This window comes from Bombus fervidus, chromosome 7 (genome assembly GCF_041682495.2).
Source record: "Bombus fervidus isolate BK054 chromosome 7, iyBomFerv1, whole genome shotgun sequence".
Lineage (NCBI taxonomy): Eukaryota > Metazoa > Arthropoda > Insecta > Hymenoptera > Apidae > Bombus > Bombus fervidus.
This window is the reverse complement of record NC_091523.1, coordinates 13052477-13071126: the sequence shown is the minus strand read 5'-3', so window position 1 is coordinate 13071126 and position 18650 is coordinate 13052477. Positions and strand designations below refer to the sequence as shown.

Below are 18650 nucleotides of genomic sequence, written 5' to 3'. Positions count from 1 at the left end.
AAAACTTCCAAATAATTAAATCTTAATAAATTAATCAGTTTTGAATAATTTAAAAAAAATGTTGTAAATAAATGTAATTTTTACTTAATTAATTAATTAATTAATTATTTTACACTGCTTACAATTCATACGTACCGCGCTAAAACTTCCACTACGAGAAGTCACATAATAGTTTCATTTTGGTAACATTTCCTTCCGTACATTGGTAATTATGAATGTTGACACTTTTTGCCGTCAATGGCGTATAATAGATGCACCTGTGTCGATGTGTCAGAAAAATTTTATACTATATTGGATTTTATATGACGTTACAGTCAAGCAGTGAGATGTAATTATAGGAGTGGCATTTATAAATTAATTGTAATAGATAGTAGTGTCGTAGAGAACGTGACCATTCTAATTACGGATGTTTAAAATTGGAATGTTCAATGGCTGTGAATATGGAAGTAGAAAAGAACACATCCAAAGAGGTTGACACTCAACTTTCGGCAAACAATTCAATGGAATTTAATGACGATATTCAAAAAGACAACGAAAATATTAAAGATGTCGAAGATTCATTGTCTTCCCTTAAAAATATAACGATTGATAGCGAAAAACGCGATGATACTATTATATACGCACAATTTGAAAATTCTCAAATTTACGCGAAAAATTTAGGAGATAACCTAGTGTCTACAAATGAAGAGGAAGAAGAAAAAAGCGATGAAGATAAAGAAAAAGAATTATTACAAGATGAGAAGGTTCTAAAAGATGATTGTAAGACTGAACAAGTAGAAGTAACATCAGAAAACTCTACTGATGGTTATGTATCTCAAGCTCCATTAGCTTTCACAATTGATTTTGGCAATAAGGAAATTGATACAACTAAATATCAAAATTTATTTGAGAGATATAATGCTAGACATAAAAGAAATTTTTCTACATCTAAGGTAAGTATATTTTGTATAAAAACATATAAAAAATTAAAGTATTTTAAAATATGCATAAAGTAAATTCAATTTTTAGGTAGAAATAAATACAAAAAAGCCTGGCACTTTAGTTTCTTCAAACTTAATGCAAAAACAAAAAGTTTCTAGTACACATTCTGAAGGCTATTTCAGTAGTGAGGATGACACAAAGCGAAAAACAGATCAATTATCAGAGAAACTGAAACAATTAGGTAATTTCATTATGTTAAAGTCATATTTAAATGTTGGAAAATTAAATTTGTAGCAAGTTTTATAAATTTTATCTTTGAAAAATGTTTTCTTAATATAATATATGGTAATAACTGTGAAAATGAGTAATTAATTTTCTTTACAAATATACATTTTTTTGCATTTTTAATAATAATTTTTAATAATATATAGGAAAGTATCATTAATTATTAGCATAATTTAATTATTTTGTATAATATAAACATGTATTTATTATATAATGTCTGAAGTGTTTAAATTTTTATCATGATTGGGAAACAATTCCTTTTGAATAGCAAACTGAATATAATGGAAGACTATATTTGTAATGTATGAGTCATGATGAAGTCATCTTTACTATGCTTTTTAATATTCTTCTCAAGTACTTTCGATATGTTCACGGTATATAGGCTGGCAACATTAATGATTATAATATCACATATGATATTAAAACATTATATTATACTAGATTAAAAGATTTTAGTTGTCTATAATATTAATATTGTTTTTTATATTTTTACTGTTTCACAGTTAAAATGTAATGTATTACTGACTTTTATATTTTTTTGTAATTATATCACCTTATTTTTAGGTTCAAAATCATTTTTAAAACCATCACATGCTTTAAAAAAGTCTGAATCTAATGTAAAAGTATCTAATTTTCAAAATAAACAAGATACAATGAGTAAATCTTTTGAACAGTCAAAACAACCTAAACTTCCTTATAAGAATCTCTCACTGGAACTTGGTTATACAGAGAAAACAAATGCAACATCATATTGGGTACCACAAAAGTCTGCTACTATAAATGATTTAAGTAGAATTCAAGTAAACAATTATGATGATGATGCTGAAAAATTATATACAAAGAATATTGATCAAGATGACGAATATGAACATTCATCTGACAATGTATCTGAAAAAGTGTCTAACATAAATTATGTTAGAAATAAAACCATAAGCGTTAAGGGATCCAATTTATCGAGTGTCAGCTATACAATGGAAGTAAACCCAGATGATCTAGCTGAAACAGATATAGATGTTTTCAATGTTAGTAATGTTGATGGAGGATCAGATGAAGCAGTTAGCGAAGCAGGAACATATACAATTCATAAAGATTATACAGATGAGGAAAAAGCAAGAATGGATATTGATAAGATATTTAGTGTTGGTGTTTTAACTGAAGAAGACAGCAATGAAGCATGTATTCATAGTTTTAAAGTATGTCAATTATACATTGTTTATTATAATTATGATAATTGTTCTTTGATAGTATATAAAATATTTTTTATTTTAAAGATGAGTATTTCAAGAGATAATAACACGTGGATATCTGAATGGGCCACTCAGGTAGCAGAACATAATTCGCTACCGCCAGCAATTGGTGGGCCAACTGGTCGTACTCCTCCACTAAGTCCTTCCAAAATACCATCTCCTATTCATAGCAGATCGCAACGACTCGCTCGTAGCCGCAATGTATAAAATATTCATTAACTGTATTAATATTTAGACTGTATATGTGATATACATACAAGCATACGTAATGATAAATATTTTTTAGGAACAAAGTGACAGTAGTTTAGATGCAGAATCATATTTACGAATAAAAGAAAGAATTGGTTTAATTTCAACTCAACATGTACTTATTGATTCTGGTGGAGAGTCAGACGATGATACCAGTAACAGTTATAATACACCTCCACAAAGTTCACAAAGAACACCAGTACATGGGGTTTTGGCCAGAAGAGGAAGTTTATCTGAATCTCTTTTTAGAAGAATTAATACCAACGAAAGTAGGAGAAGTATCCGCAAATATATAAGTTCAAGTAAATCAAAGACTGAAGATACAAATGCTGAATTAAGTAGTCCGTCCAAAGAGTTTACTTCCCTTCATTTAGGAAGACGAAGTAGTTCCTTGGACAGGTAAAAAATAAAGAAATCACTTATATTTAAAAAATGTAATTTAAATAATTCTTGTAATTTGATCTTTTGTAATGTAGGAGGGATTATACATCTAATACAACAGACAGTAATACGTCCAAAAGAAGTAGCACGAAATATTATCAAGATGATGAAATTAAATACTCAAATAATACAATTTTAAATCGCCTAAGACCGTCTACACCAAAATTAACAAACAGTCCAATTGTAACTCGCAAAACTGTCACTCAAATTATAAACTCTCCAGTATTGGAAAGAACCAAGCATTTGACAAAATCTTCTCCACAAGCCAAAAATATTGGATATTTTACATGTGTCGAAAATAGGTACGCATAAAAATTCATTTATATATTTATATATTAATATGTATTAATTATATTGTTTTTATATTTTTAGTCCATATATGTTAAGAAAATCAAATAGTACTGCAAATTATCATGAAGGAAATGTAGGCTTTAGTACAACAACAGATAGTGTTCTCCAAAATAGTCCAAATCTTAAACGTAATTTAAATATCCAAAGATCATGTAGCAATGCAAATATTAGAAATATAAAATCACAAAGCCAGTCATCCCGTCGCAGTAGCTTTAATAGTAGTGATATTGATAGAGCATCTTTAGCAGGAAGATATCTTGCTGCTTCTGACAGTAGCAGTGAAACTGGCGAACAGCAAGCAAAATCTTCATTAGGCTCAGTTTCTTCTGGAATTAAATTAAATCGAGCTTTTAGTATAAGAAGAGCAAGGTATTAAAAAAATATATGCAATATAATGAAAGTAATCAATTTAACATTGACATAATGTATTTATTATTATGCTGTACAATGCATAGATTAAGTTGTGAATCTGATACAACTCCAAATACAACTCCTGAAGAAAGACGTAGACGAGCACAAAGTGAAGTAAAACCAACACCTATAAATAAACAGCAAAATTATCATCGAAGTCGTACAAGTATCGTGAATGTACACAATAAAGAATCTGTAAAGAAATCAGAACCTATAAAACCAAGAGCTGCGTCGATATCAAGAACTGATAGTACAAGACTTAGTATCAGAGCACCAAAATCATCTCAGGTAAGTGTTTCAGATTTGTCAATGTTTTACTTTTCATATACTATATCTTAGTTCTTCTAAATTTTTAAAAATTATTGAAGTTAAATGTAATTATATAATTAGTAATAACTTAAAATATTTTATAGCAAGCCTCTACTACACAACGACCTATACAAAAAGTAAGTAAAGATCAGAAGAAATCTGGCAGAAGTAATTCAACATTGACATCAAAGGAAGTAGAATTCCAAAATTGGAAAAGAAGAAAAAGCTATGATCCAATGAAAGCAGCTGCTGAAGGTAGAAAAAAATTAATAGACAATTCAAAGAAACATCACAGTACAGAAGATAGTTCGGGAAAGTACGTATATATTGAAGATATAATATCGCAAATATTTACAGAATGTAATTCTATTCTATTCTGATTTGTCCAATATATTTTTAGTCATGATAATTCTGTATTACGATCAGCAAGTTTTCATGGGACAGGTGGTGCTCTTTCATTAGCTAATGAATGGTCTGACAACGAATTAAGCATTGCTCAGAATGACAATCAAGTACCCCCACCATGCAGTCCACAATTGGTAAATATATATAAACATATATTTTACGAAATTTTATAAATAATAACTAAATTTTGTATACACAGGAAAGTGATAGTGATGTAGAAACATCATATTATTTACAAACAACACAAAATGTAATGTCAGCTATGTCTGCTCGTATCACAGTCTGCCATTCACCTTTAGTAGACTCAGATAATGATAGCGATGAAGATACTAGTCATAGTTTACATAAAAGTATATCAAAAACATTACACCAACCTAGTGACACAGAGAGCAGCGACGATCGTCATCCGAATGCACAAAGTGCTATTTCAAACACTAAATATAATCGAGCATTTAGGTAAAAATTTATAAATATAATTCATGGATATTGTTATTACACATATTTTAAAAAATTGTTTACAGTTTACGCAGAGCAAGATTAGACCTGCAACCAACAAAGTTACCAGGAAATATAAATAAAAGTAAACCAGTTACACCAGATACTCGAAAATCTGAATCTGTTTCAAACATAAGTAGGACTGATTCTGGACGTTTTAGTATGAGATCAAATAGAACTACGAATACTGTATGTATCTTTTACATAAAACATGTATGTATGTATAGTATGTAATCTTCACATAGTTTTGAGTATTTCTTTTATCACAGGGATCTAAGATAAAACCAAAAGAAACAAAGAAGCCTGCCATGCCAAATGCAAGAGAAGTTGAAATGCAAAATTGGAAACGTCGTAAAAGTTATGATCCTATGAAAGCGGCAATGGAAGGGAGAAGGAAAGCAGGTTTGGTTAAGAAAAATACAAATCCCAATCTTTCTCCAAGGTAAGCAATTGTTTATCATTTTTAAATTAAAATTCATATGAAAACATTTTATTCAGTTAATGTAAGAAGTAATTATTTCACTATGTTGGTAGGACCGATAGCGATCGATAATCTAATGATAGAGACCATCGATACAAGCAAGTGGTACGAAAATGACTTGTTTGATATTGCAATGTAGATTTTTTTAAGGGATATACTAAAAAATGTGACATTCAATGTTTTTTTTTCATAACCTCTTAAGAAAATCCTATTGCAATAATGCTGCTTTTTTGTATTGTTTATTGTTTACATCAGTTCATCTACAATACACCATTAATATGTGAATACTATGGATATGTTATAATTTAATATAAAACTTACACAAGATATACATATATTATTTTTATTATATACATTATATAAAGTTTTAATCTTGTATACATTAGAAAAATCCATATTATTCATTGTTTATTTCGTAAGATCATTTCATAATTGTTTTTTTAGTGGAAGCTGCAAAAAATGGTTATTTTTATTAAAATAATGTTATTTGTATACAAGATTGCTAGAAAGTAAACCAATATACATACATATGTATCATTTTTATGAGTGTGCAAATCAGAAATTTCAGAATAGTTTGTTGTGGCTTATTAATGCAATACAGCTAGATTAATGTGTTATTTATTAATTTGTTTTACTTGCATGATTTAAGAAAGAACCAAGCATACTGAAAAATTTTTATCTATGCACAATTTCTTCATATCCAATATTTCTCTCAATATTTGTTCAATATTTCAAGTATCTGCTCAAAAATTTCTGAATGAAAAAATTAAAAGAAAAAGTAACTATGAAAGAATTATATTAATAAAATTAATTATATCTATGAACTTTTACAGAAATTTCTGTGGAAATGTACAAAATTACAGTTTCTACAGTGTTTCACATTATATAGGTTATAAAGCACTAGCATGTTGAAACATTGCTGTATACAATAATATAATTTACTGGTTCTTTCTTCATATATTAGAGATAGGAAAAACAGAATTTGCTTTGTTTTTAGCAATGTTGCAAGATCACGCAGTTTTCATGGATCATCAGGATTTGGAGTTAGTGATTGGAGTGATGAAGAATTAGCTATATCTGCAGATGAAGCTACACTCTATTAGAAGTCAAGTTATTAATAATATATAAATGAACGTAATTATAAAACCTCCAACTATATTAATGTATATAAAGAGTAAGAAGAGAGGATCGGTTCTTACAGAATTGCTCTATGAATAGTTCTATACATTTGAAATTATATTATCTGAAGGAGAATGTTAAAAAAATCTTTTCTATATTAAAAGATTCTATTTTTTGCAACTTTTAACATTAAGAATCTATAGATCTATATGGCTATCAGTACTATTCTAAGTTGAAGTATTAATGTTCAACAAAATTGATGCATACCTGCATAATATTTATATGCCAACATTCTCATGCTTTAGTTTTTTTGTCGTAATATAAATTTCGATTTTGTGTTTAAAAGGCAAATACTCTATGGATAAAAATTTAATATGCTGAAATCCTCTGGAATTTGTGGTATGGAAAATATTGTAGTTCCAATCTTAGGGCCTAAAAATGATAAATACTAAATAGAAAAAGATCATGTATATAATTGGACCAATCACATAATGGTATAAAGATTGATATCTTTGCATTTTAGTATTCAATATGTTAACTATGTTTTATTGTATTAAGTATCCTGTTGAATTTCTAAACAAATTTTTAGTAATATTGCGTGCTCTCTAGTTCATTATAATTAAATATCCTCTTATGTGTTATTGGAATCATCGTTATAAATACTGCTAAATTATTAGTTTCTAATAAACATAAAATTATACGTACTGCTTGAAAAATAGGAAAAGACTTTCATATATCATTAATTAAATATATATAAGCTCTCTCTGTGTTTCAGTAAAAATATTGATATACATGAAAAGAAAACAATACTATTTGCTCTGAAAAGGTGCAATGAATTATTATAATTTTTACATTCGATAATTTAACAATTAATGTGATCAGAATATGCTTTAAGGTAATAGTATACATCTATTAAAGTATTATGTTTTGTTATTGACTAATTTAATTGTATGCTCTTGTATTAATTGTATATATATTAGGAAATTGTTTGAACTTATTATTGAAACAAATATATCATGCATATTCGCTTAATAAATTTAATGCGATCAATGCACTGATATTGATCTATATAATCTATAAATGGTATTAAGCTCATTAATGTATATTGATAACACTGTCTAAGAAATTTTTAATATGTACTTGTTCAAAAGTTTATATTATTTGATTATGCAGCTTTATTATAAATTTACTAGCTATGTCAGATTTTTACAATATTAAAAGAAAATTAGCTTTTGCATACTTTTTTTAGTTATTATTAATTGTACTGTATTTTTACTGCATTTTACTTTTTAAACAAACAAAACAAACAAAAGTAATTTTTTCATTTAAAATATATGTATTCTGGCATTTGCAAAAATGTCAAATCGTTCCAATTTCCTGAAAATTGCATATTGTATATTTTCATAAAAATTATGCAGTAAAACATATTAAAACCTATGATTGATTTAGAGCAAGCAAATTATTGTTCAACGAAATGTAATATTTATTTTTATCGAAAATTAATATTTAAATGATTTCATTAATAATAATTGTATCTCTGCACATTATTATGATTATGATTGTTGTATATTTTATCTAATAATCTAACAAGGTGCTAATTGTATGAGATTTGTCTCATTCAGTTTCAAAATCTCACCTATCTACTCAATCATAAAATGTTAAATAATTCATAGTGCAAACAAATATGGAGTACATATAATTGAATTCAGCAGTACATCTTTCATATACGTATCTACGTATGTAATGGCGTTAAATCTTCGTGCACGATCAATTCTTCCAAAAATGGTGCAAAATAACTTTTACGTTACGAAATTATATGTTTACATACAAATTTTTAATAACATGTTATTATAGATATGTATAGTAATGCATGTGCATAGTATCATGACATCTTGTTTTAAGATAAATATCTTCTTTCACGCATGTTCTTCCTTTAAATAAAAGTGGGCTTCCATAGTGAAGATCATTGTTATTCCATGAATCTATTACATTATCTCTTATATAAAATTAATGATCAGTCTTCTGTTATTTGATTTTATAATTATAAATAATCAAGAAACAAAAATAATATTTTGTTACTTCATAACTGAATAATAATTTCTCTTGTTACTAACTTTTTGGCAAATAAAAAAGATCTGTGGTAAAACTTCTCTCTTTTCTAATGGCAATACAATTTGTATATCTAGTATGTCATATACATAATGTTTAGGTACATTTCATTAAATCTGCATTTTGCTAATTTCGGTTTATAATGACTAGTTCCAGAGTATTTTGTCGACACAACACATGTATACATATATATTCGTATAATATAGTAAATATGATATATTTTTCTATAGTTATTAATCAACAATGAATATGAGTTTGATCTGATTGTTAATTATTTTGTATAATTTTTAAAATATGTATTATTTGTTTTTTGTAATGTGCGCGTTGCCCATGATGTAACAGTAACAATAATTAGTAACTTAAAATGTATTATATCTTGACATGTTTGATAAGTATATAAAAATAAATACAAGAAGAATAACGTATTAATCTATTCATTAAAAGGCATTTTAATCATTTATTTTTTTATAAAGATTATTGTTAACAATTGATATAAATCTATATTTCACTTAATGGAATGGCTAATTATAAATATATATCGTCGTTTGTATCTAATTTAGAAATTTAAAAATGTCGGTATTACAGTATTGGCTATTTAGCACGTACGGTGAATCAAAGATGGTACTAATAGTAACAAAAGTAAATCCACTCACGTGGACCAACGAGGTTTGAAACTACTATGGGAGCGTATGAAATATTTTCTTAGGCATTTTAGATTAATCTTTTATATTATATTAACATTTTATTATACATTATATTATAATAACATAAGATTATATAACAGTTATTAACAAATTGGAAGATAAACATGAAAATACCTTACAAGGTAAGTATTTATGAAAAGAAATGTAGCAATAATCATATAACCTAAAATATTTATACATTTAACGTCATAACATTTCAAGAACATTAAGAAACTGAATAAAATATATAAACTTATGTATCTTAGGCAAATATAAATGATTTTTTAAATCATTCTGGCAATTTGGTGTTTGAAAATGATCACCATTCTAATGATGAAATTGATGAAGACAAAGACTATGAAAATGAAGAAAGTGAAGAAAATGAAAAAGTGGAAAAGATCAAAGATATTAATAAAGAAGGAAATTTTCTCTTGGTATCTGAAAGAAAAAGAAGGACGGTTACCAATGATTCTGCAGACATTTTATTAAAAAAGAAAAGAAAATTAGACAATGATTTATACAAACCACCAACTGCTGAAGAACTAAATCAACTTAGGGAAACAGAAAATTTATTTCATTCCAATTTATTTAGACTACAAATAGACGAAATGTTAAATGCAGTTAGACTTAAGGATAAATATAAAAAGTTGTTTGATATTTGGTTTAAAAAGTTTAAAGGGACTATTGAATCCATAGAAGAAACAGAAGAATATGAAGTATGTAGATCTATTTAACCAGAAAACTTTGAAACAAAGATTTTATGTAATTTATAATTTATATTTGTAGCTTTCAGATAAGGAACTGGGGAAAAAATTGAACATGCATGTTTCAATGCTTAATGTACCAAAAGAAGCAAAAGGAGTATTTAAATTTCTTAAACCAACAGATATTTCTGTTATAGGATCTTATATATTTGAAACTACAATTGGTTCAAATATCACTGTAGATATAATGATTGAAATGCCTGCCAAAATGTTCCAAAAACAAGATTACCTAAACTATAGATATATAAAAAAGAAAATGATATATTTAGCATACATAGCATCTAATATTACTGATGATATTGCAGAAAGCAAGAAATTTATGAATGACACATTAAAGCCAGTTTTAAAAATTGTACCAAGTGGAAAATTAGGTACCAAAATTAATGTATTGATACATATGTCAGCTCAAGAAGGAAGTTTTAGACTAAGTAGATTTTTACCAGAAAAGAATAATGTTAGACCTCAATGGTTTTTTGGAGAGACCAAAAATAGTATGTTTCTGATTTTCTTTTCTTACATTTCTTACTTATACTGTACAATAATCATATTTTTATAATTATAGTTGCAGAGAACTTTGTGCCAACACCACATTATAATTCAATAATTCTTCGTGATCTAATTATGAAAATACATGCAGAGAGTATGAAAGTAATAAGAGAATATCCAAATATAAGGGATGGCATTATTTTATTGAAAATATGGTTAACACAACGTGAATTATTAAAAGGCTATGCAGCTTTTAATGGACATATCATAACAATGCTTATTCTATATTTGTTATCCATAAAAAAGTTAAACACATTTATGAGCAGTTATCAAATAGTCAGAAATGTGTGGAATTATTTAAGTATGTAACATTCTTTAAGTATAAATATTGATAGGTTTAATACTTTTATTACTATTAACTGACATCACTTATTTTATCAGTACACATTGATTGGTGTGAATCTGGAGTAAGTACGAATCAAAATGAAGAGAGTAAAGATAGAGTTTTGAAATATCATGAGTATTATGATTGTGTATTTTTGGATAGCACTGGTTATTACAATATTACTACAGATCTGTCTAAAGCTACATATAGATGGGTACAAAAAGAAGCAGAACTTTCCTTAAATCATTTGGAGAATGCACATGCAAACAGTTTCCAATCACTTTTCATGAGAAAAGTACCATTTTATATGGCATTTGATCATTTTGTATGGTAATTATTTTTACACTTTATCAAAATATGTAATTGATTAATTAAACAATAAAATTAAAAAAATGTATAGGTTTGAAGATGCTAAAATGTTAAGAAATCTAGTAAATGTTAATTCAAGTGACAAAGATAAACTAGATTATGGTCCCAATTATCGAGCCCAAGCTATAAAAATTCTTTGTAATACTCTTAAAGAAGGACTGGCAAATAGAGTACATCAAATTTGTGTATTACCGAATGAAAGTTCAGAATGGGAATGTACAGAGAACAATTGTGATGATATTGGGAAGATTTTTATTGGGTTAGAATTAAACCCAGAGTATTGTTTTAATATTGTTGACAAAGGACCTGAAGCAAATTTACCAGAAGTATGCAAGCTTTTTAAATATTAATGGATATTATTACTTCTTTTTCTATGTGTGTATGATATAATATGTTCCATATTCTAGGCCATTGAATTTAGAAATTTTTGGGGTGAAAAATCAGAGTTACGGCGATTTCAAGATGGAACTATTCGAGAAGCAATAGTTTGGTCGAAAGGCAAAACATTATCAGGAAAAAGATTAATATGTAAAAAAATCGTAACATTTTTACTAAGAAAAAAATTAGGTATATTTAAAAATAAATTTATATATATTGCGGATGAAATAGGAGAACTTCTACAATTGCAAAAGGTAATCATTTTCAGTACATTTTTATTTATAAAAATATATTAAATATTTTGTTTCATTTAGGTAAAAATAACGCATTTCGCTTATGGAACGGGAGAAGAAGCAGCACTGAGAGTAATAAACGTATTCAATCAACTTGAGAAAGATTTAATGTCTCTTACAGACATTCCCTTATCAATACATGGGGTACAAGGATCTAGCGCGGTTTTTCGATATACGGATGTTTTCCCACCACTTGCAACGGTTTATCAACCTGATAATCAACTTATTAAGAAATCTAAAAAGGGTTTGATATTATCAAGAAATATAACTGCAGCACCTAAATATGTTTGTCCACTTGATGTGAGCTTGCAATTATCAACTAGTGGAAAGTGGCCAGACGAGTTAGAAGCTCTTAGAAATACAAAAGCTGCTTTTCACATACAAATTGCAGAATGCCTCAGAAAACAATATAAGTTAACGGCAGAAGCAAACTTTTCACATATCGATGTATATAAGGTTATTACTTTTAAATATTATTTCTTCAACAAAGAAAAGTAATATTAAACATAGATGATTCGTTAAAAAGTAATCATTTTTTGTTAGGATGGATTTGTGTTTCGGTTAAGAGTGGCACATTCAAAAGAAGTTGGTTGTTTGAAACAGCAAATAACTGAGGATGGAGTTATACAATATAAAGATAACGAAAAATCAATCGAATTAGAAAATAAGCTATTTGAATTACCAAAGCTAACTAGTGCTTTACATGGGTAAGGTTGATTTATCTTAAAAAATTATTATGCTTTAACTTAGTAATATGATATTATTTATATGGTAGATTACATAATCAACAACCATCCTTTGGACTTGCATGTTGTTTGGCAAAACGTTGGTTATCCGCTCAGCTATTAGATAATTCTCATATGCCAGATATAGTAGTTGAACTACTTGTAGCTTCAATGTATTTAATACCTGCACCATACAGACCTCCTCAAATGCCTCAAATAGCATTCTTGAGACTCTTAGAAAGTTTTGCAAGGGGTCATTGGAATACAGATCCTGTTATAGTAAATTTCAATAATGAAATGTCTAGTAAGTATTTATTTTGATACTAAAAATTCTTCAATGTATTATCACTTGTTTATAATATCATTTTTAAATATAGAAGACGAAATAATTGCCGTGGAAACGCTTTTTGGATCATCTCGTGATTCTTTACCACCACTATTTATCTCTACTCCTTATGATCAACAGAGATCATTATGGACTAAAAAAGCACCATCTACTTTAATTTTAAATCGTATTACAATGCTGGCTAGACAATGTATAAAGTTATATGAACATCAATTTTTTACAAAAGTTCTGTTAGATTTCAAACCCTTATTTAGGCCACCAGTTACAGAATATGATTGTTTGATTTACCTAAAACCATGTATGGTTCCTAGAAGGTTACAAGCAATTGATGTTAATGATCAATGTCCAATTGTTGAATGGCACCCATATAAACATCATTCAGCCCAAAAGATACCAATTGTAGGTTTTGATCCTGTACAACATTTTCTAGAAGATCTTAGGGTAAGTTTTTAAGTGATATTTCATATAATATTAATATTTACTATATAATTTGATTTTTTAATCATTATTAATATTTTTCTTTTTATATTTTTTTTTAGAATGGTTATGATGAATTTGCCTTATTTTTCCATGATACCTATGGTGGTACAGTAATTGGAGTTTTATTGAAACCCTCTGCACTAGAAATTAAGGATCTCAAGGTTTCAAATATAAGTGGCAGAAAATGTAATAATAATAATGAACTAGCTTTAAATATTTCGGCAATCATACAAGATTTCTATGTTCTTGGAAAGGGTCTTGTAGAAGCGATAGATGTTCAATCTAAAAAGTTTTCTTTAACTTGATTTCTTCTAGTATAAATAAATTGTAATATATATTTTAAAGTAAAGCTTTGTTTTTTATATTAATTGTATAAAAATAATTATTTTGCATACAAAATAATTTAATTATGAAACCATAATAAAACATGAATATAGATAAAAACCAATTATATAAAATACATTTATTTCAATAAATATATATGTGTATATATATACATATAAAAATGATTATAAAGTATTTTATATTGTACTGTGATATTGAAATATTTTAAGGTATAGTTTATATAAAAGAATTACTTCATCATTAAAGATCTGATTTCATTATTTAATTTCATAATAACTGTATCGTCAATTGTATAACTCCCTGTTTTTAAAAGGGAATCACGTTCTTCAACCAATGCTTGCAATCTTTCATCCTGTTCATCTGGTCTTTTTAATATGCCTTTGTTAGCATTTTGCGAAATTTTAGAGCCTACAGAACTTGGTGTAAATACTTGAGAATAAGCGTCTTTTTCAATGAGATATGCTTTTGGCTTGATTACATCAATTTCTTTCTGAATTTCATTTAACAATATTTGATCATTTGTCAAGGCAGTAGAATCTGCAGATAATATTTCTTCTAGGCTAAAGAAAAAAGATAAGATATTTTTAAAACATATTAAATGTCACTCATGTTGTATTAATATACATATTGCACATACTCTAAGTTTTGTAATTCTTCTTTACTATTTTTAATTTGAACTTGTATAGCTTGTTGATGTTCCATTTTCATACGATGTATCTCACGAACTGCTTTTGCCCATTGTTCTTTGAAAAAAGATTTACTTTCCTGTGCATTTTGTAATTTTTTTTCAAGTGTCTTTAACTCTTGCAATAAATTTGCTGTTTGATCCTGCGTCAAAGAACCTTTTTGATAAGTTTCCAACTCTTCAGACTGTTTTGATACAACCAATTGTAATTTTTCATTTTCAGTATTTAATTGTTCAGTTTGTGTTTCTAAAGCTGTTTTCCTCTTTTCAAGAGCATCAATCTAAAAATATTAAGATTGTATAATTTAATTCTTATTTATAAGGGCGCAAGTATGTTTATAAACCTTTGTCATAAGTTCTTCTTGAACCATTTGAAATGACTCTTTAAGATCGTGTAATTTTGTATCATATCTCCATTGCAAATCTTCATTTGCTTTAATTAACCTAGTTTCTTTTTCGAGGCTTTTCAATCTTCGTGTTCTTAAGTCTTCTGTAGCATTATTTAAACTATTTGCTAGCATTTTGCATTGTTCAACGCTACACGCAAGTTTTGTTTCTAAATTTTCTCTATGTTTTTGCCATTCCTGACTTAGTAAATTTAAATGACGATCTTCCTTCCTTTTTAACTAAATTATAAAAATGAATGATAGATCATATATATCTAAAATAAAAGTACCTTCTTTTCTATAGTTAGATGTAATTTTACCTCAACTTTAAATATTTCCATTTGTCGTTCTTTCCAAGTCTCTAACTCATCCACTATTTTATATGCTAAACTATCATCTAAGATTGGTGGCCCTAAGTTTTCATCTAATTCCAAATCAAATATTTTGTAATGTTATATTCTCATGCATAGATGAAACAAATGAATAAAAAATCATGTACATTAAAGACTTACTAGGAATGGTTTTTTTAATCCTATAATATGGACCATAATCTTGTAAATTTAGCATAACATCCAAGTTGCCAATATTATTATGTTCTATATCATACAAGGGTATATTGTATTGGTACTCCATCTAAAATACATTTATTTGATGTATGTAAAATGTAAAATATAATTTCTAATATATTACCTTATTTTGACAAAATAATTCTTTTGTATTAATTCTACTTTCAGATATACAAGTCTTAGTACTTCCTTCCACTTTATATATACTAATTTTTGGTGGGAAATTTAGCAACAATTGCTTAATTTCATCTGTTGCTGATATAAATTGTAATTTGCACCCTATATTTTGTAATTTTACTTTTTCTCCTAATGAAGCTAGTATTTTTGGATGAAATGCTGAAGTAACTTCAGTTTTTGGATGATGGAACCTATATTAAAGAAAAGATACATATTTAAATAAAAAAAATCTCCTTCATAATATAAAATATTAATTTTAACTGTTACATTAGTAATTAGTACCGAATTTCCATATTTGGAATAATTAATTTTGAAGATATTGCCTTTATTGCTATCAACAAAATATTTAAATAATAACAGTGATAAGCCTCTACACTTTTAGAGGAATTATCGATATTAGATTGACACAGCAGTGTGTCAACTGAATGTGAATAAGTAGCTTTAACAGGTTGATCTCTTATAAGATCACAATTTAAAATGTGTTTATTTATATTATTGCATCCATTTGGGGGATTGAAAATTTGAATTCCATATTTTCTAAAATCACCAGCAGGATTTCTATGACAATCTATTTCACTATAATTCTGAAAATTATAATTAAATACAATGAATATTTATTCTAAATGTTGCTACTTCGCCATCTATTCCAAACAAAGCTTACTACTTGTCTTAAGATATTCTTTAATTCTGCAGAATTAGGAGTGATGAAATCATTGATCATTGCATTTGAAGTATCCATTGCTACACTTGTTTTACCTACATATTGCAATTTTAACTGTAAATCGAGATACGAGTCTCTACATTCTATTTTATTATTTTCATTGAAATCTGTTTTACATAAACAACACCGCTGATTTAAAATACTACTATTATTTTCAGTGATTTTAAGAAATTCTTCAATATTATCAGCAGGGATTAATGGTTGCAAATTTACTTCCGATTGACCTAATATATGATCTTTATATTTTAAATATATGAACAGAAATGGCTTTAGTTGTAAATATTCTTTGAAAACTTTTAATGAACTTCTGATCCTTATAACAATTTTTTCATTAAGTGTCCAAATATCTCCATACTCTTTTTTACTTTGATTAAAATATACATCATTTTCTAATATCTTACACCAAAAATATAAATTGTTTTTCATATCTGCATAATATCTCATTGGAAGCAAAGAATCTACATATGCTGCAGATATAGCAGTGATATTCATTAAAAAGAATTCATGACAAATATCTAATGGACCTAATTGTATAAGGCGTTCATCACGTAACAAAATTGGTGTTACTTTATTAGATTGAACATTTGATTGTTGACATTCTTCCAAATTTTTTAACTGTAATTTCATATCATAATTTTTGCATTATCATTATTGAGCATTTATTTAAAAGTAACAAATGATTTACCTCTAATTGAGCATTTACTGATGTAGCTTCTAGATCGTGGATACTTAAAGCAAGAAGTAACTCAGGTTTATGTATTTTGAGTTCACTTTTTAATCCTGATAGTTTATGCCAATTAGCTTTTACATTATCAATGCCACTTTTAGCAAACACTTGGGCAGATCTTAAACTAAGTAAAAGATACCCTAATTTTTCTTTGATATCATTACTTTTAACAGCAAAGCATTCTATTTTTAATGGGACTTGTCCTGACCTCATCCTATAAAGTTAAAAATTGTTTTAATAACAAACATTACAAAGTATTTTGTAATAAACATCGTATATGATACATACTTTCGTAGTCTGTTTTTATCTACTTCCCAAACCAAATCATGATCATATTCAGGATTTGAATTTGGTTCTACTATATCAGTTTCTAAGGAATGTCCATTTAGAGTTGCAACAATTAATGTAGGTAGCAGAATTTGTTCAAAGCCTTTGCCTAAGATTGTTAACATTAAACGTTAAGTTCTTCTAACTTTTATTAAATAACATGCTTAGGTCATATCATGGAATTATTGAAATTAAAACAGAGAGATACATTTATTAATATTAAAACAAAGAAATACATTTATTAATATTAAAAAAGCAGATATATAATGCGAAATTATAGAATTTTATCCACTACAAGTCATTCTTAAGTAAATATCTTAAACAATTAGTTTTTCTACTATATTTGTATATTATTTTATGTTACATTCTTTCGCACAAGAAAGACTTTATAAATAAAAGGTTAACAAGAAGTAATCAATCGTAAGATTTACCTTCTTTTATATTCAGTACAACTCGAACATCAGAATTTGCTAATTCCTCCATTGCATCATAATATAATAAATAAAAATAATTAGTATAAAGTGAGCAAATATTTAATGAAAATTAATGGAATCCGTAAAATTCGAATTGGTTACTATGGATACGTGGGTATTTAATAGCATAACATTTTATTTATCATGTCAATGTTTCACGGACGGCTCATAAATTACACAGGACTATAAAATATGTATTATTTACACAATTAGTAACATTGAAATCTTCATAAGATTAGATTCGCTAAAGCCCTCTTAAATTTATTTGAAAATTCAAATAAACGCCATATTAGTGTCACTGAATATGAATATAGATAAATAATTAGTCGTCCAAATTGGTCTGGTAACAAAATTGAACACCGATCAAATATTAATTTTTAACTTGTTTTATCAAAATCATACAAAAAATACACATAACATAGAAAAATTAGTCATAATCGTGAAAGAGCTGCAAGATGTAAAGAAAAAGCTAAAAAATTATTGACGTATAAGAATGGAGATAGTTTGGAAA

The 18650-nt window shown here is 27.1% G+C and overlaps 3 protein-coding genes across 5 annotated transcripts; 2 read left to right on the top strand and 1 right to left on the bottom strand.

Annotated features, from left to right (window-relative positions):
- Nucleotides 1-218: 218 nt before the first annotated feature.
- LOC139989050 (uncharacterized) lies at nucleotides 219-9266 on the top strand. 2 transcript variants are annotated; one of them, XM_072006953.1, is made up of 15 exons: nucleotides 219-932; nucleotides 1009-1162; nucleotides 1771-2399; nucleotides 2478-2654; nucleotides 2740-3101; nucleotides 3179-3445; nucleotides 3516-3863; nucleotides 3950-4193; nucleotides 4319-4530; nucleotides 4615-4753; nucleotides 4819-5075; nucleotides 5141-5303; nucleotides 5384-5556; nucleotides 5649-5700; nucleotides 6593-9266. In XM_072006953.1, the coding sequence occupies exons 1-14, from the start codon at nucleotides 429-431 to the stop codon at nucleotides 5665-5667; spliced, it is 3648 nt and encodes a 1215-aa protein (XP_071863054.1). In that variant the 5' UTR covers nucleotides 219-428; the 3' UTR covers nucleotides 5668-5700; nucleotides 6593-9266. The 2 variants fall into 2 exon arrangements, with proteins under 2 accessions (XP_071863054.1, XP_071863053.1); XM_072006952.1 differs by lacking the exon at nucleotides 5649-5700.
- A 163-nt stretch (nucleotides 9267-9429) lies between these two features.
- Mat89ba (nucleolar protein 6 Mat89Ba) lies at nucleotides 9430-14100 on the top strand. The gene is made up of 12 exons (XM_072006955.1): nucleotides 9430-9649; nucleotides 9773-10222; nucleotides 10293-10761; nucleotides 10833-11117; nucleotides 11198-11471; nucleotides 11542-11836; nucleotides 11918-12142; nucleotides 12203-12637; nucleotides 12725-12888; nucleotides 12957-13210; nucleotides 13284-13693; nucleotides 13792-14100. The coding sequence occupies exons 1-12, from the start codon at nucleotides 9632-9634 to the stop codon at nucleotides 14035-14037; spliced, it is 3525 nt and encodes a 1174-aa protein (XP_071863056.1). The 5' UTR covers nucleotides 9430-9631; the 3' UTR covers nucleotides 14038-14100.
- A 100-nt stretch (nucleotides 14101-14200) lies between these two features.
- Rha (rha) lies at nucleotides 14201-18638 on the bottom strand. 2 transcript variants are annotated; one of them, XM_072006956.1, is made up of 11 exons: nucleotides 18098-18638; nucleotides 17628-17775; nucleotides 17298-17553; nucleotides 16553-17227; nucleotides 16174-16475; nucleotides 15839-16082; nucleotides 15661-15781; nucleotides 15469-15572; nucleotides 15107-15388; nucleotides 14715-15043; nucleotides 14201-14637 (listed from the first exon to the last, which is right to left on the bottom strand). In XM_072006956.1, the coding sequence occupies exons 1-11, from the start codon at nucleotides 18147-18149 to the stop codon at nucleotides 14307-14309; spliced, it is 2844 nt and encodes a 947-aa protein (XP_071863057.1). In that variant the 5' UTR covers nucleotides 18150-18638; the 3' UTR covers nucleotides 14201-14306. The 2 variants fall into 2 exon arrangements, with proteins under 2 accessions (XP_071863057.1, XP_071863058.1); XM_072006957.1 differs by lacking the exon at nucleotides 16553-17227 and having other exon boundaries at nucleotides 14205-14637.
- Nucleotides 18639-18650: the final 12 nt, after the last annotated feature.

Coding starts and splice junctions, on each gene's coding strand:
- LOC139989050 (XM_072006952.1), top strand. CDS start 429: ATGGCTGTGAATATGGAAGTAGAAAAGAACACATCCAAAGAGGTTGAC. Junction 3,864..3,949: donor TTTAGTATAAGAAGAGCAAG/GTATTAAAAAAA, acceptor TACAATGCATAG/ATTAAGTTGTGAATCTGATA. Junction 5,557..6,592: donor AATCCCAATCTTTCTCCAAG/GTAAGCAATTGT, acceptor CTTTGTTTTTAG/CAATGTTGCAAGATCACGCA.
- Rha (XM_072006956.1), bottom strand. CDS start 18,149: ATGGAGGAATTAGCAAATTCTGATGTTCGAGTTGTACTGAATATAAAA. Junction 17,776..18,097: donor TGTACTGAATATAAAAGAAG/GTAAATCTTACG, acceptor TAACAATCTTAG/GCAAAGGCTTTGAACAAATT. Junction 17,228..17,297: donor CAGTAAATGCTCAATTAGAG/GTAAATCATTTG, acceptor ATGAAATTACAG/TTAAAAAATTTGGAAGAATG.
- Mat89ba (XM_072006955.1), top strand. Junction 10,223..10,292: donor AAGAAACAGAAGAATATGAA/GTATGTAGATCT, acceptor TTATATTTGTAG/CTTTCAGATAAGGAACTGGG. Junction 10,762..10,832: donor TTTTGGAGAGACCAAAAATA/GTATGTTTCTGA, acceptor TTATAATTATAG/TTGCAGAGAACTTTGTGCCA.